The 13,722-nt window shown below is 43.1% G+C and overlaps 1 protein-coding gene across 3 annotated transcripts in view; it reads left to right on the top strand.

Moving 5' to 3' along the window:
- Window positions 1-13,722, top strand: part of ATP2C1 (ATPase secretory pathway Ca2+ transporting 1) — a 262,616-nt gene that overhangs the window by 221,445 nt on the left and 27,449 nt on the right. For all 3 annotated transcript variants that reach the window (XM_033930018.1, XM_033930021.1, XM_033930019.1), the window contains 2 exons: window positions 4,108-4,158; window positions 7,892-8,058. In XM_033930018.1, coding sequence (XP_033785909.1) covers window positions 4,108-4,158; window positions 7,892-8,058 — 218 coding nt within the window. The remainder of the gene's footprint in view (window positions 1-4,107; window positions 4,159-7,891; window positions 8,059-13,722) is intronic.

Below are 13,722 nucleotides of genomic sequence, written 5' to 3'. Positions count from 1 at the left end.
AGGTATTTGCTGGAGATATTGGAAGTACCGGAAGATTCATTACCTCCTTTCACCCAGATCTATTATATGCCTAATAAAAATCAGGATCTTCAAGAAAAAACTCAGGGACCAATTGATGTCTCAGCTTTACTTGAACTATCTGATAAAGAAATTGCAATACCTGCTACATTGATTGTGACCCTGGCTATTACGCTAGATAAGAATTGGCTTTTGAGACTATTCTTCAAAAATAAGGAAAAAAAGTTTCTTGATCTTAAGATACAGATGTTCCCAGATTTGGCAAGAGACACACAAAGACGTAGAAAGGAGTTTCTATTATTAAAACCTGGAGTTTTGGCTCTTGGGGGAACTTTCTATCTTCGTCATCCTTGCAAGTGCATAGTTCAATATAATTCTCAGAAATATGTTTTCTTTGAACCAAACCAGTTGACGGCCCTTCTCTCCTTGTCCCGCCTGGAAAAGGGGAAAGAATGAGGGCTTCAAGATATAAGGCGCCTGAATTTCAGTTAACCACGTACCACTTATCTTTAATAATAGTTCTATGTTTAATTCCGTTTAATTTACATCATGGATCATAATTGTGGACTTGAGAGATTATACAAAAACTTGATTTCTATGTAAAATTATGAGGTTTTATTTGTTCTTTTGATGTAATCACTTTCTGTACAAGATTTATCTTGATTTGTTAATTTGAAATTTATAAATAAATAATAATAATAAAAAAAAGAAACACCACTTTCCAATTAAGAAACTTTAAGTGAGCCCGCGCCAGCAGCTCAAAGGGGGGGTTTCATCAAGTGGGCAAGGACCACGTTAAGATCCCAAACCACCGGAGGTTTAAGGGGTGGATGAATATGGAAAAGGCCTTTCATGAAACGGGAAACCACAGGATAAACCGAGATAGGCTTCCTGTCGGCTGATGGAAAGCCGCGATAGCACTGAGGTGGACTCGAACTGAGGAGGACTTGATGCCAGCGCCAGACAAATGCAACAGATAATCCAGGACAGCAGATAAGGAGACAGACAGAGGCTCCAGCTGTCGAGTAGCACATCAGGAAGAAAAGCAGGTTCACTTCTGATGGTAACAATGGCGAGTGGACTCCTTCCGAGACGCCTCCAGAACATCCAGCACAGACTGGGAGAACTGGAACGAGGGCATTAAGTCTCGAGGAACCAAGCTGTTAAGTGCAGAGACTGGAGGTTGGGATGAAGCAGAGAACCCTGACTCTGTGTAAGCAGAGAAGGAAAAATAGGCAGAGGAAGAGGCTCCCTGGAACTGAGTTGCAACAGAAGGGAGAACCAAGGTTGTCGGGGTCACCGAGGAGCTATCAGAATCATGGTGGCATGCGAAGACTTGAGCCTGATGAGAGTCTTCAGAATCAGAGGGAATGGAGGGAACGCATACAGGAACTCGGTCGTCCAATCCAGAAGGAAGGCATCTGCTTCGATCCTGAGAGAGGTGTAAACCTTGGAGCTGAAGTGGGGTAACTTGTGATTGAGGGGGGAACGCGAACAGATCGACATCTGGAGTCCCCCTACGAGCAAACACCTGACGCAGGGTTACGGAATGGAGAGACCACTCGTGAGGCTGCAGAAGCCGACTTAACTTGTCCGCCAGACAATTCTGCTGACCCTGAATGTAGCCCGCACAAAGGAATATGTTGCGGCGGATGGCCCAATCTCAGAGCCGCAGCGCCTCCTGGCACAGGGACAGGGATCCCGTTCCGCCCTGTTTGTTGATATAATACATGGCGACCTAGTTGTCCATGTGGACTAGCACCACTCGGTCGCGAAGCAGGTGACAAAAAGCTTTCAGGGCGAGGAAGATCGCTCAAAGCTCCAGCAGATTGATGTGACAAAGTCGGTCGGCACTGGACCAAAGACCCTGAGTACGAAGACCGTCCAGATGGGCCCCCCAAGCGTAGGCCAACGAGTCCGTCATCAGAACCTTCTGTGGAGGAGGAGCATGAAACAGAAAACTTCTGGAAAGATTGGAAGAGAGCATCCTCTAACGGAGAGACTGCCTCAACAAAGAAGTCACGACAATGAGCCGAGAAACAGAGTCCTGATCCTGGTTCCATTGGAACGCTAGAGTCCATTGAGGAATACGGAGGTGAAGTCTGGCAAAAGGAGGCCATGTGACCTAGAACGACCATCATGAGCTGAGCCGGAACCGAGGACAGATGGGTCACCCTCCGGCACAAACGGCAAGGGCCTCCTGACGAGGTCGAGGCAAGAAGGATCAGAGACGAACCGTGTCCAGAACTGCTCCAGTGAACTCGAGAGACTGGGATGGGCAGAGGTGGGGCTTGGGAAAGTTCACCTCAAAGCCGAGGCGCTGAAGATGCCTCCCTTTCCACCCTTCCGGGTCAACAACCTCCCTCGCGATCGTGCGTCCAGCAGCAGCTCTCCTCCCCTCACGAGTCCAGCAGCCACCCTCCCTCTCTATCGCATGTCAAACAGTCCCCCACCGTCACACCTAATGCATTCGCCACCACTGCCGGGGATTCCATTTATAAACAGGCCCCCCTCTGCTGAAGCATTAATTTGCATTTCATATTCAATATAGAATCGGTAAGAATACTCGGACTCTTTACTGTGGAACTGGTCAGAATCTCAATCCTCAACCTTAAGCAACTTTGGTATTGGAGTTGTACTGACCAGAATATCAAATTCATTGCAAGCTTATTATGTAATATGCATTGATTGATAGCCTTGAGACAAAATACAACAAAATCAATTGTTATATGCATTGTATAATTAACTGGAACAAGGAATTGGACATCTCTGTATAGCCTGTAGAATACCCCAAAAGTTGCAAACAATTTCCATATTGAGGCACTATAGATATTAAACAACATTGCTGTTTAACCTTGGGACACTCTAGTCAGAAGGGATTACCATCAGAAAACATCTTTCCTACAAATTCTTTCTCGCTGTAGGTGATAAGATTTAAAAAAAGACTTGAACCAATCAAGTTATTTACCACCAGTTCCAACATCTCTTAAGTGAGGCAGCAGTATCTCATGGTTGTGTCAGAAGATATATCCAGAAACACGCACAAATACAATTCCTCGATCAAGGCTTTGTTGAATGATTTCAGAATTAGGTAGAAGAGGGTCTCGATTCCATGATACTGTTAAAACCCAAATTGGAAATGATTAAAAAATATTAAGGGCTCCTTTTACAAAAGTGTGCTAGTGGTTTTAGTGTGTGCGCTAACCCCTACTGCTTCCTTTTAAGCAGGCGGTAGTTTTTTGGCTAGCACACGCTATAGCGCGTGCTAATCTTGGGCGTGTGCTAAAAACGCTAGCGCACCTTAGTAAAAGGAGCCCTAAGTATGTTTACAGAATCCTGCAGCTGGTGTAATAACTGCTTGCAGCACTTTGTGATCCGCAATCTACATTTTTTGGCCCCAGTAGTGCACAATACTCATCAATATAATCACCATAAACTACCTGCATGTGGTGGTGAGTTTCAGCTGGAGGGCTTCAACAGTCAAATTCTATCATGGCACGTTGCTTAAATTGTACAGTGTTCATTGCAAGCTTCCATTTTATAAGCAATAGCAAAACAGTCTCTTCACAGACACTTCTAAGACTTCACAGACACTTCACAGACAACTAAGGTGAAGGAAGAGATTCAGAGAACAAGTGAACAAGAATAGCATGTCAAAGCTACCATCTGTTGATGATTTATGGAGCGGGAGGCATTATTGTCATTTAACTCCCATAGTACTGTCAAGCCAAAAAGACCTTCAAATGCACCAAATGCTTATGTTATGTCTACAGTGATTTCCTATCAAAATATTCTCATGTTTGACTCTTGCCCATTTCTGATTAGATTGTAGTTCCTTTGTTAAAAATAAGTGGTAAATTGTATTTCAAAAGAAGGTGAATTTTTTTTTATACAGCTCCAGTTTTGTTTTGTTTTTTTAATTGAAATCTAAAACCATATTGGTCTTTATTTGGTCTCAGTTACAAATTTAAATAATGGACGACACAGTAATTCATACTGAGAACAAGCCTAGTAGTTGATATACAGAGGCGTTTTTTTTCCTTAAAATTGCATCTTGCTTTACCCTCAGTCTCAATTTTTATCCCTTAGGTTGCGGTGTTCTACAGAGCCAGTCCCAGGCATAAACTGAAAGTCATAAAGGTATACACTGTTTTATTTCCACAGGGCAAATTATGTAATAATTTTTCTAGTGTTAATAGAAATAAGTATCACTGATTTACAAAGTTACAAATACATCATATTGAATGTCAAAGCGGCATATATGTGGTAGTAAGATGTTCTGGGATTTCTCAGTTGACAAGCAGGGGAGAGGCAGACACACTTACTGGTGGCAATATTTTGATGGAACTTGTATGTGGTGCTTTCCTCAAATTTGGAAAACCCTGCTTTAAAGAACCACTGAGCATGCACAAGAATTCTCCTGCTGACCAACCTTCTATTCTAGCCCTCAGTCTTTTTTTCTTTTTTTTTCTTTATGGCATAAATGAGCGTACTGACATCCCCCCTCTCCAACACTCCAATATCTTCGTTATATGGAAGGCTAGCCCTGCCCCAGTGCATCATGCTGCCATTTTGCAAAATGATGGCACTGAAAGCAGGAGAAAGTGGGTGGTGATTTTGCAAAAGGGGTCAGGACATGGGGGGAGAACCTCTAGACTACAAGAGAAAATATTTTAAGTGCAGATAGGAGCCACTAGTCTACCAGGAAAATGTTCTGAACTTGAGGGTTGGGTTTGGTTACTACTAATTTCTATAGCGCTTCTAGCTGTACACAGTGTTGTCCACTGAACATGTATGAGACAGTCCCTGCTGGACAGAGCTTGCAATATATTTGAGACAGCCAAACAGGACAATTAAGGGATTAGGAAGTTATTTATTATGGGAATGATTAGAATAAACACGGGAACTGAACAGGTTAATAGGAGTTAGGAGTTGAAAGCAGCCTCTAAAAGGTTTTAGCCTAGACTTGAATACAGCTAGAGATGGAACTTGATGTACCAACTCGGGAAGTTGAGTTTGGGGAAAAGAAGTCCAATTCCAGGTATCTGGGGCACTGTGATCGGGTTGGGAGGAGAGGGGGGGATGCTGGTAGACACTCACTTCTCTCAATCAGCCCTCCTATTCTGCCCTGAATATTGCAAAAAATTTCCTGTAATAGCCACAAATTAAAATCTTTATTTTCTGTATGCTAAGGAATAGCAAATCCGTTACATTTGCACGTGGTGTGTTGGTAGGGTGTAAGCATGAGTTAATACCTGCACTGAAACCCTTTTGCATGGGTATCCTGTGGTAAGACAATGCTAAACCTTCAACTGCATGGGTAGTTTTCTACATCAGCCCCTGAGGTAGAAAGAAAGTCAATTTGTAGATTTATGAAGGGTTTTAAAAAAAATTTATTCTCTCCTCTTTGGAGGCCTATCATCTTAATGTCATCTTGTCACAGTTAACTCAGCCTCCGTTTGAACTTATGGCTCAAACCATTCTCAGGTTTCTCCCTTGGAAAACGTGCTTCTTGATTGCTGTACTACTACTATTTATTATTTCTATAGCACTGAGAGATGTACGCAGTTCTGTACATTTAACATGGTCCCTGCTCAAAAAAACTTATAATCTTATTTGGACAGACAGGACATAGAAAGTTGGGGAATTTCTTGCAGAGAAAATGATAGGACATAGGTATCCTAGGTGAGTGAGTGAGAGTTAGGAGTTGAAAGCAGCCTTGAAAAAATGGGCTTTTAGCTTGGGTTTCGAATACTGCTAGAGATGAAGCTTGACATATTGACTCAGGCAGTTTGTTCCAGGCATACGGCGCATCAAGATAGAAAGAGACGGAGTCGAGTTGGCAGTGGAGGAGAAGGGTATGGATAAAAGGGACTTACGAATTGAACAGCGTTTACGGGGGGCGGTAGCATAAGGGGAGATAAGTGAAGAGAGATATTGGGGGGCTTCAGAGTGAATGCACTTGTAAGTCAGTAAGGAGTTTGAATTGTATTTGGAAATGGATGGGGACCCAATGAAGTGACTTGAGGAGAGGGGTAATGTGGCTCTGGCTGCTCTGGCAAAATATAAGTTGTGCAGAATTTTGAACGGATTGAAGGGAAGAGAGATGGTTGAGTGGAAGACCTGATAGAAGAAAATTGCAGTAGTTTAAGCAAGAGGTAATGAGTGTGAATAAGAGTTTTGGTAGTGTGCTTGGAAAGGAGAGGTCAGATTTTGGTAATATTATTGAAGTGACAGGCTTTAGCAGTTTGTTGGATCCGAGTAGAGAATGCAAGAGAGGAGTCAAAGATGACCCTGAGGTTGTAAGCTGACAGGACAGGGAGAAGGAGAGTGTTGTCCATAGAAATAGAGAATAGGGGGGTGGGGTGAGGTGGGTTTAGGTGGCAAGATAAGGAGCGATATCTTAGCCATATTCAGTTTTAGGTGGCAGTGAAACATCCAGGTGTCTGTCAGTTAAGCAGGCTGAGACTTGGGCCTGGATTCTTGTAGAGATGTCTGTTATGGAGAGGTAGATCTGGGAGTCCAGTAGCCTGTTGTCACGGTGACCATTCCAGGTCCCTAGTACCTGGCCAAAACCCAAGGAGTAGCAACATTCCATGCTACCGATCCAGGGCAAGCAGTGGCTTCCCCCATGTCTTTATCAATAACAGACTATGGAATGGTTGCAATGGAGAGTGATAGGTTGAGTATGTGACAGATAGGAGGGATGACAGCGGGAGAGAGAGAGCACTGAGTAGGTGGGTGGGAATTGGATCAGAGGAGCAGGTAGTGGGTTTGGAGGAGGAGAGATGTGCAGTTTCCTCTTCAGTGATTTCAGAAAAAAGGAAGAAAAGGTAGCAGGGGTTGAAGGGATGTTGGCAGAGTATACAGTTAGAAGGGGGGAGGGGGAATGAGGAGAGGTGACCTGGTTGAGAACTCAAGGTGAATCTTCTGAACATTATCATAGAAGAACTCTGTCATGGTCTGGGGAAAAAATGAAGGGATGATTAGAGATGAGGGCACTTTGAGTGGAGAGTTTAGTATGCCAAAGAGACAGTGAGAGTTAGAGCTAAGAGAGTTAGGGCTCCTTTTACTAAGGTGCGATAGCGGTTTTAGCGTGCACTACAATACCGCAAAAGCTAAATGCTAACATCTCCATAGAGCTTGCGTTTTTCATTTAGCACGTGGTTAGAGCGCGCCACTATCTTACATAAACCCAATTTTTACATGATAAAGTTGTTTTGTTACTCATCCTAAATTTTGGTCCTAGATAATTTCTGATTTCTATATAAACCAATCCATGTGGTTTGCTGACATGGTTAGTGCATGAATTCATGTGCAGGCTTAGGGGTCTGTTAATGCAAGGTTTCCCTAAGCTTGAGGAGATCACCACACACAGGCTTCATCCAGAGGATGTCACCTTTGCTTTGTACAGAGAACACCCATTACAACTAAGCAACTGTGCTTTTCAATGGTTGTGAAAATAAAAATGGTTAATATGGGAACATGGGATCAGATGATCCAGAGCCTAGGTAATCTCTGGTAGTGACAGTGTAATACTAATATGAAAATCCAATAGCTGATGCTGGAGGAACTCTGAAGGAATCTGGTTTGGGAGAAGCTTCTGTATCAGCAATTCACTCAGCTGAGGGTTTGTAGAGAGCCCTTTTTGATTAGATGAAGAAGGTTAACATATAAATTAAAAAATATATATATTACAGTTTTAGTGCTTGCTAGATATGAATAGCAATAGTTGATTTGTAATAAGAAATTTGTTTCAAATTATCACATTTCATGCAATAGTTATATTTTTCCTTCAATTTTGAATAATGTTCTTTGAAATAACACAAAATTTTCTAAAAATTTGTTTTTATGGGGTATGGGTTTTATTCAGTCTTTGCAAAATATAGGTGCTGTGGTAGCTATGACAGGAGATGGTGTTAATGATGCCGTAGCTCTGAAGGCTGCAGATATTGGAGTAGCGATGGGACAGACGGGAACAGATGTATGCAAGGAAGCAGCCGATATGATATTAGTGGAAGATGATTTTCAAACAATAATGTAAGTTTTTATTTTTCTGTGTTGTTTTTTTTTATATATTGTTAGAAAGATAAAAACCAGTTGCCGCACAAAGCAGGCTTTAATCTTGGCTGTACAGTTCAAGCTATTTACTGAATACCTGGTGTAGTCATTCACCTCTGTCCTTCATAACCATTAATGGGACAACCTATACCACACCTCTGGTAACTAATGATTCTATGGACATTCCAGATTTTATTTCATATGCTCTGCATCTACTCCCTCTTGGTATAGGGAATGTGACCTTTCACAAGCTGCTGAATTTTACAGAACTCCATGCCTACATTGAACAACTTAAGACAACCTCCAAAGAAGTGAATCGTACCATCACTTTTGAAAATGGGCAGATTGCACAAACTGTTGAAAATTTGCTATGAGACGCTCAAGTCTCAATTTGGGAAGTTTTAAAATATAAAGATGAGCTCCCCCACCCAAAATGTAAGGTTTTGGAGGGGTAATGTTGAAGCAAACAAGCCCCAATGATATAATGTGGCGGCCTTACACTCCGCCTGGTCCTGGATTCAATATTCTCATAGAAGATTCAGTAGGAAGTGAAATCAATGACAAAGACAATCAAGAGTGATTGCATAAAGAATATATTGTGTAGAAATAGGCTTAATATTACAGAAAGGAAATGTTTAGAAAGATACATCAAGCATATGCTGGGTTACAGATGTACAGAAAGAAATAGGAATAAGCTTTACAAATACAGAGTGGATTCAGAGACTGCTGGTGTTTGTGTGTGTGTGAGAGAGAGGATACCTGCATTAATGTGTGTGAGAAGACCAGGGATGAGCCAGAGGAACGAGAGAGAGGATTTCATCTCAAATTTATAGGTTTGAGACCTGTTCTAAAAATAGAATCTATTGATGTTAAGTACCCCTATCTTTTGTAAACTGTTTGAAACAATGGTAAATAAAGTGAGTAGGGCATGAGAGACTGGAGAAGAAAAGAGGGAGAAACTGTCCCTCATAGACTGAAGTTGCTGTTAATTTCTAGTATCACTCTGAAAATGGTTTCTGATTAAACCTAACTATCTGTGCCAGACCATGGCGGCTGGGGCTAGTGTGTATCTTAAGCACAGACATTAACACATCTTAGCTCATCTTTAGAAGTTCCAGTCTGTTTCAAGGTCTTTTGTTACTTTAATCACTGATACTTTAGATGTAATTTAGGCATTCTGAGGCTGTCTGCACTGACATGCCCCAAGGTCAGATATAACTGATATGATCTCCCATAGGCCTAGCTAGTCCTAATGAAAAAATTACTGAAACAACTTTACTTTTAAACGGTCAATCTTATTCAATATCTCCTACACTGAAAAATTTAGGGGTTATTTTAGATCAGTCCTTATCTTTTAAAGCCCATACAGATTCTCTGGTTAAGAGATGTTTTATTGTCCTCTGGAAGCTGTGTACTATTAGGAAATATTTTGATTTTATATCATTTAAAATCCTGGTTCAATCTTCAGTCCTTTCAGTATTGGATTATTGTAATGTTATTTATCTGGGACCGTATAAAATAACTACTAGCTGACTAAAAATCATACAAAATACAGCTATCTGTTTGATTTTTAATCTGAAAAAACATGATCATATCAGTGTATATTATCAAAAGCTTCATTGGCTACCATTTGAGGCTAGAGTATTATTTAAATTTGGATGCATTTGTTTTAAAGTTTTATTTGGTTTAGCACCGGCTTACCTTGTTTCTCATTTTAGTTTTTTTATTTCTAAGAAAAATATTCGTAGATCTGGTTGGTTTTATTTTCCTTCAGCAAATACATGTTGTTACAAAAAATTTTGGATAGGACCTTACCATTCCAAGCAGAATTAATGAATTCATGTTTGAATCTTCTTGTTTCTCCATTTCTTACTATCAATTTTGAAAAGATCTTAAAATCCACTTATTTAAACAATATAATATACATTTTTGATTTTCATATTATCATGTAGTTATATTGTACTTTTTATCTTTTTATCCATACTTATTTTAGTTTTGTGTTTTCCTTATTCATTAGTTTTAATGCTTGTATTAGTTACTTAGAATTTTATTATGTATGGTGTTATTATATTGTATGCCGAGTACCTATTGTGTAAACCGCTATGAACTGCTGGTTAGGCAATATATAAAAATAAATTATTATTATTATACTGACATTGACCGCTAGCAATGTACGGCTGGGCTGACAAACTTCTTTCTTTAGCACTCTCCAGACCGGTATAGGATTAATCTTACAAGTGGGTATATATCTCATCATGACCAGCAGGTAGAGACTAAGACAAAACTTTGGAACTGTACATATCATGTGACCCCTTCCTAATTACCTCAGTCTTCTCTCAGTCTCCAGCAGGTGTGATGAGCTGTACCCATCTCCCTTGGTAGGGTTATTGAAATTTGTATAGGAATTTTTGTCCCTTGTTGTTTCCGGATTGAACTTGGGTGGACCCTATTTAGGGGTCCGTCCGACCTTGGGGGTGTCCAACACAGCGGGACTTGAGCAGGGTCCCTCCCCCCTTCCTCCACCTCATCCACATAGAGGTGCCTCAACAGTAAGCCTTATCCCCTGGTGGTAAGGCATATTGTTTATAGAGCCAATGGAGTCTGTTCTGAAAAAAAAAAAAAATATCCTAAGGCAGTGCTGGTCTAAAGGGTTGCTTTCCCTTTAAATATGCTGTAAACTACTGTATTTTTCAACTAACCGGCACTTTTCTATCAGCTAGGTTGCGTATGGAGCAATTTAGCACTTCTCAGGGGGAGAGGTGCACAATTTGGTCTAGATGCAAGGCACTCGTGGCCAGCCTGAAAAGAGCTGTTCGGGCTGGTGTGGTGAAAGAGTCTCGTCAACATCGGTTGCTGGTGTCCAAGGCTCCCCGCCACAAGTGCCTTGCGAGCCGGGAAGCCTGGTCTTTTCCTGCCGCCCACGGAGGGATTTCCTGTCAGCTGTTTTTTTTCTCAGCTGATGCCGGCTTTTGCTACTTTAGCGGCTGGGACAATTCAGTCTTCTCAGCTGCTACAGGCCCTGGAGGGGCTATTTTTGGCGAGTTTTTTTGCCGTTTTTTCTCAGATAGCCCCTCCATCTTGTATTTAGCCTCAGGTGCCTTCTCCCTGTTTTGACATAACAGGGACAGGTTATAGCAGGGTCCCCAAAACAAAGCTAGAGCCCCCAAAGAAGATGCCGAAATAAGTGCTCCTTGTTTGAACCCTTGAGAAAGCCTGTTTAGGCGAAACGGGTCCCGTTAGGGCATGCAAATGACACTGCAATAAAGGATAAGTAAAAAGATTTACAAGTGGTTATTATTTTTTATTTTGTACTAGTCCAACAGTTTAATTTGAAAAAGTAACACATCAACATATAGAGTCAGCATTTTTTGCTACTATTCCTTGGCCAGTTAGAACTATATTTTATGATATATCAAGATAAGTTCTCAGGCCACTCTACAATCAATCCCTAACGAGTGAGATTGACTTTTGCTGTGGAGTTTTCCTATTTACCTCACTTTCCGTCTTCATTTTTTGCTTTAGGGATTTCCTCCGCTTCCCTCTCTTGTCCAATACATCCGGTTTTTTTTTTTCTGGATATTATCCTGGTGCAGTGGACTTCGCCGGAGGCGTCTTTTCAGTTTGTGCACTCCTTGGCTTGTTTGTATCCCATCCCAGTGGGGGATAGTACTACCTTAAAATCGCTAGTGATGTATGTGGTGGTCTTGGCTATTGCTACGCAGCATACTGTGCCCGTCGAGGGCAGTTCTGTTTTAACAGACTCTGGAGAGCGTAAGTTGGAGACCATTCTTAAACAGAATTTTGATGTGTCTGCCTTGGGGGTCCAGGCAGCTATTTCTGCAGAACTGGTGGCTTGGGCCATGTTTTGGTGGGCCACGCGGGTCCTTGACAGTGAGTCTGATGGTCAGGAGGTGGTGAAAATTTAAATGGCTGTCTCTTTCCTCTCAGATGCTCTCTATGGCTTCTTGCGGATATGTGCCATATCCATAGCTGCGCGTTGGACCTTCTGGCTTCAGGCTTGGTTGACGGATGCGGTGTCCATCACTAAACTCTCTAAATTTTCTTTTTCGGGGGTCCTTATTGTTTGTCAGAGGTTTTGGACTAGTGAATTCAAACTCTGACGGACTCTAAAGTGCCCTGCCTGCCTGAAGACAGTGCTTGCCAGGCTCATCAAGGTGGCACTGCTCAGGAGAGTCTGCGAGATTTCCGCAGGTACTGCCCTGAGCGTGGGACTGCTCCCTACCCGACCTCTGATTTTGCCAGGGGTCGTTTCTTTCAGCGAATGCAGTCCTGTCGAGCCCATCAGGAGGCTGAGAATCTCTCCATCGATTCCCCCGCTCTCCGTTCTGCCCAATGACTCTGTGCCCGCGCCCCCTCTGGTTCCGGTGGGTACTCGGCTGGTGGTGATTCAGGACGGTTCTGCTCTGCAGTTTGCCCATTCCCTGCCAGATCATTTTCTAGCTTCTCCTTGTCAGGCACCGTGGAAGAAGCAGGTTTTTTGCCAGATCTTTAAAAGATTGCTAGATCTCAGAGCTGTGGTTCCAGTGCCCCCTCTGGAGTCGGGCATCGGCAGGTACTGTATTTACTTTGTGGTGGCCAAGAAAGAGAGGACTTTTTGACCTATCTTAGATTTGAAGGGGGTCAACAGGGCTCTCACAGTTCCGTCTTTTCGATCTTGGGCCAGCACTTTCAGTTCTGTGCGCCTCCTTTTGGTCTGGCCATGGCTCCCTGGACGTTCACCATGGTTATGGTGGTTGTCGCGGCGGCCTTGCTGACAGAGGGCATTCTGGTGCATCCTTACTTGGACAGCTGGTTCATTCGCAAAATCCTTCCAGGAGAACACCCGGGTCACTGCTCGGGTGGTGGAGTTCCTGCAGTCGCTGAGATAGGTTGTCAACCTTGCCAAGAGCCGGATGGTGTATATTGGGGTGGTGTTCGACACCTCCGTGGGGAAGGTCTTCCTTCCAGAGGCCTGGGTAAGCAAATTACACTGTCAAATTTGCCTGCTTATGGCGTCCCGTTGTCCTCAGGCCAGGATTTCCTCCAAGTCTTAGGGTCAATGGCGGCTTCCCTCGATGTAGTGAGGTGGGCTCAGGCCCACATGCGTTCACTTCAGTATGCCCCGCTTCAGAGGTAGTCGCCCCCGACCCTCAGTCTAGATCACCCTGTTCCTCTGAGGGGCTTGGCTTGCTCCTGTCTTCGTTGGTGGTTCCAGACCTTCCATCTTGTTCAAGGGATGAGTCTGGATAAGCCACAGTGGATGGTACTTCTCACGGCTGCCAGTCTTCTCGGTTGGGGAGCTCTGTGTCTAGGTCACTCAGCTCAGGGCACCTGGTCCATGGAGGAAGCGTCCTGGTTGATCAATGTTCTGGAACCCAGAACCATCCGTCTGGCGCTGTTAGCCTTCCACTCCTTCTTGTCAGGAAAATCGATCCGGGTTCTGTCAGACATTGCCACGGCGGTGGCCTATGTCATTCATCAGGGGGCCACCAAGAGCACTCAGGTGGTGCATGAGGTGGCTCTGCTCATGCCTTGGGCAGAGTCGCATCTTCAGGACATCTCGGGCTCCCACAAAGCCGGAGTGGAAAATGTTCAAGCGGACTTCCATTATTAAAGCTTATGGAAAACAATCCAAACAGTGCT

This window comes from Geotrypetes seraphini, chromosome 2, assembly GCF_902459505.1.
Source record: "Geotrypetes seraphini chromosome 2, aGeoSer1.1, whole genome shotgun sequence".
Taxonomy (NCBI): domain Eukaryota; kingdom Metazoa; phylum Chordata; class Amphibia; order Gymnophiona; family Dermophiidae; genus Geotrypetes; species Geotrypetes seraphini.
Note: the sequence above shows the minus strand (reverse complement) of the source record. Positions and strands in the feature narration are given on the sequence as shown.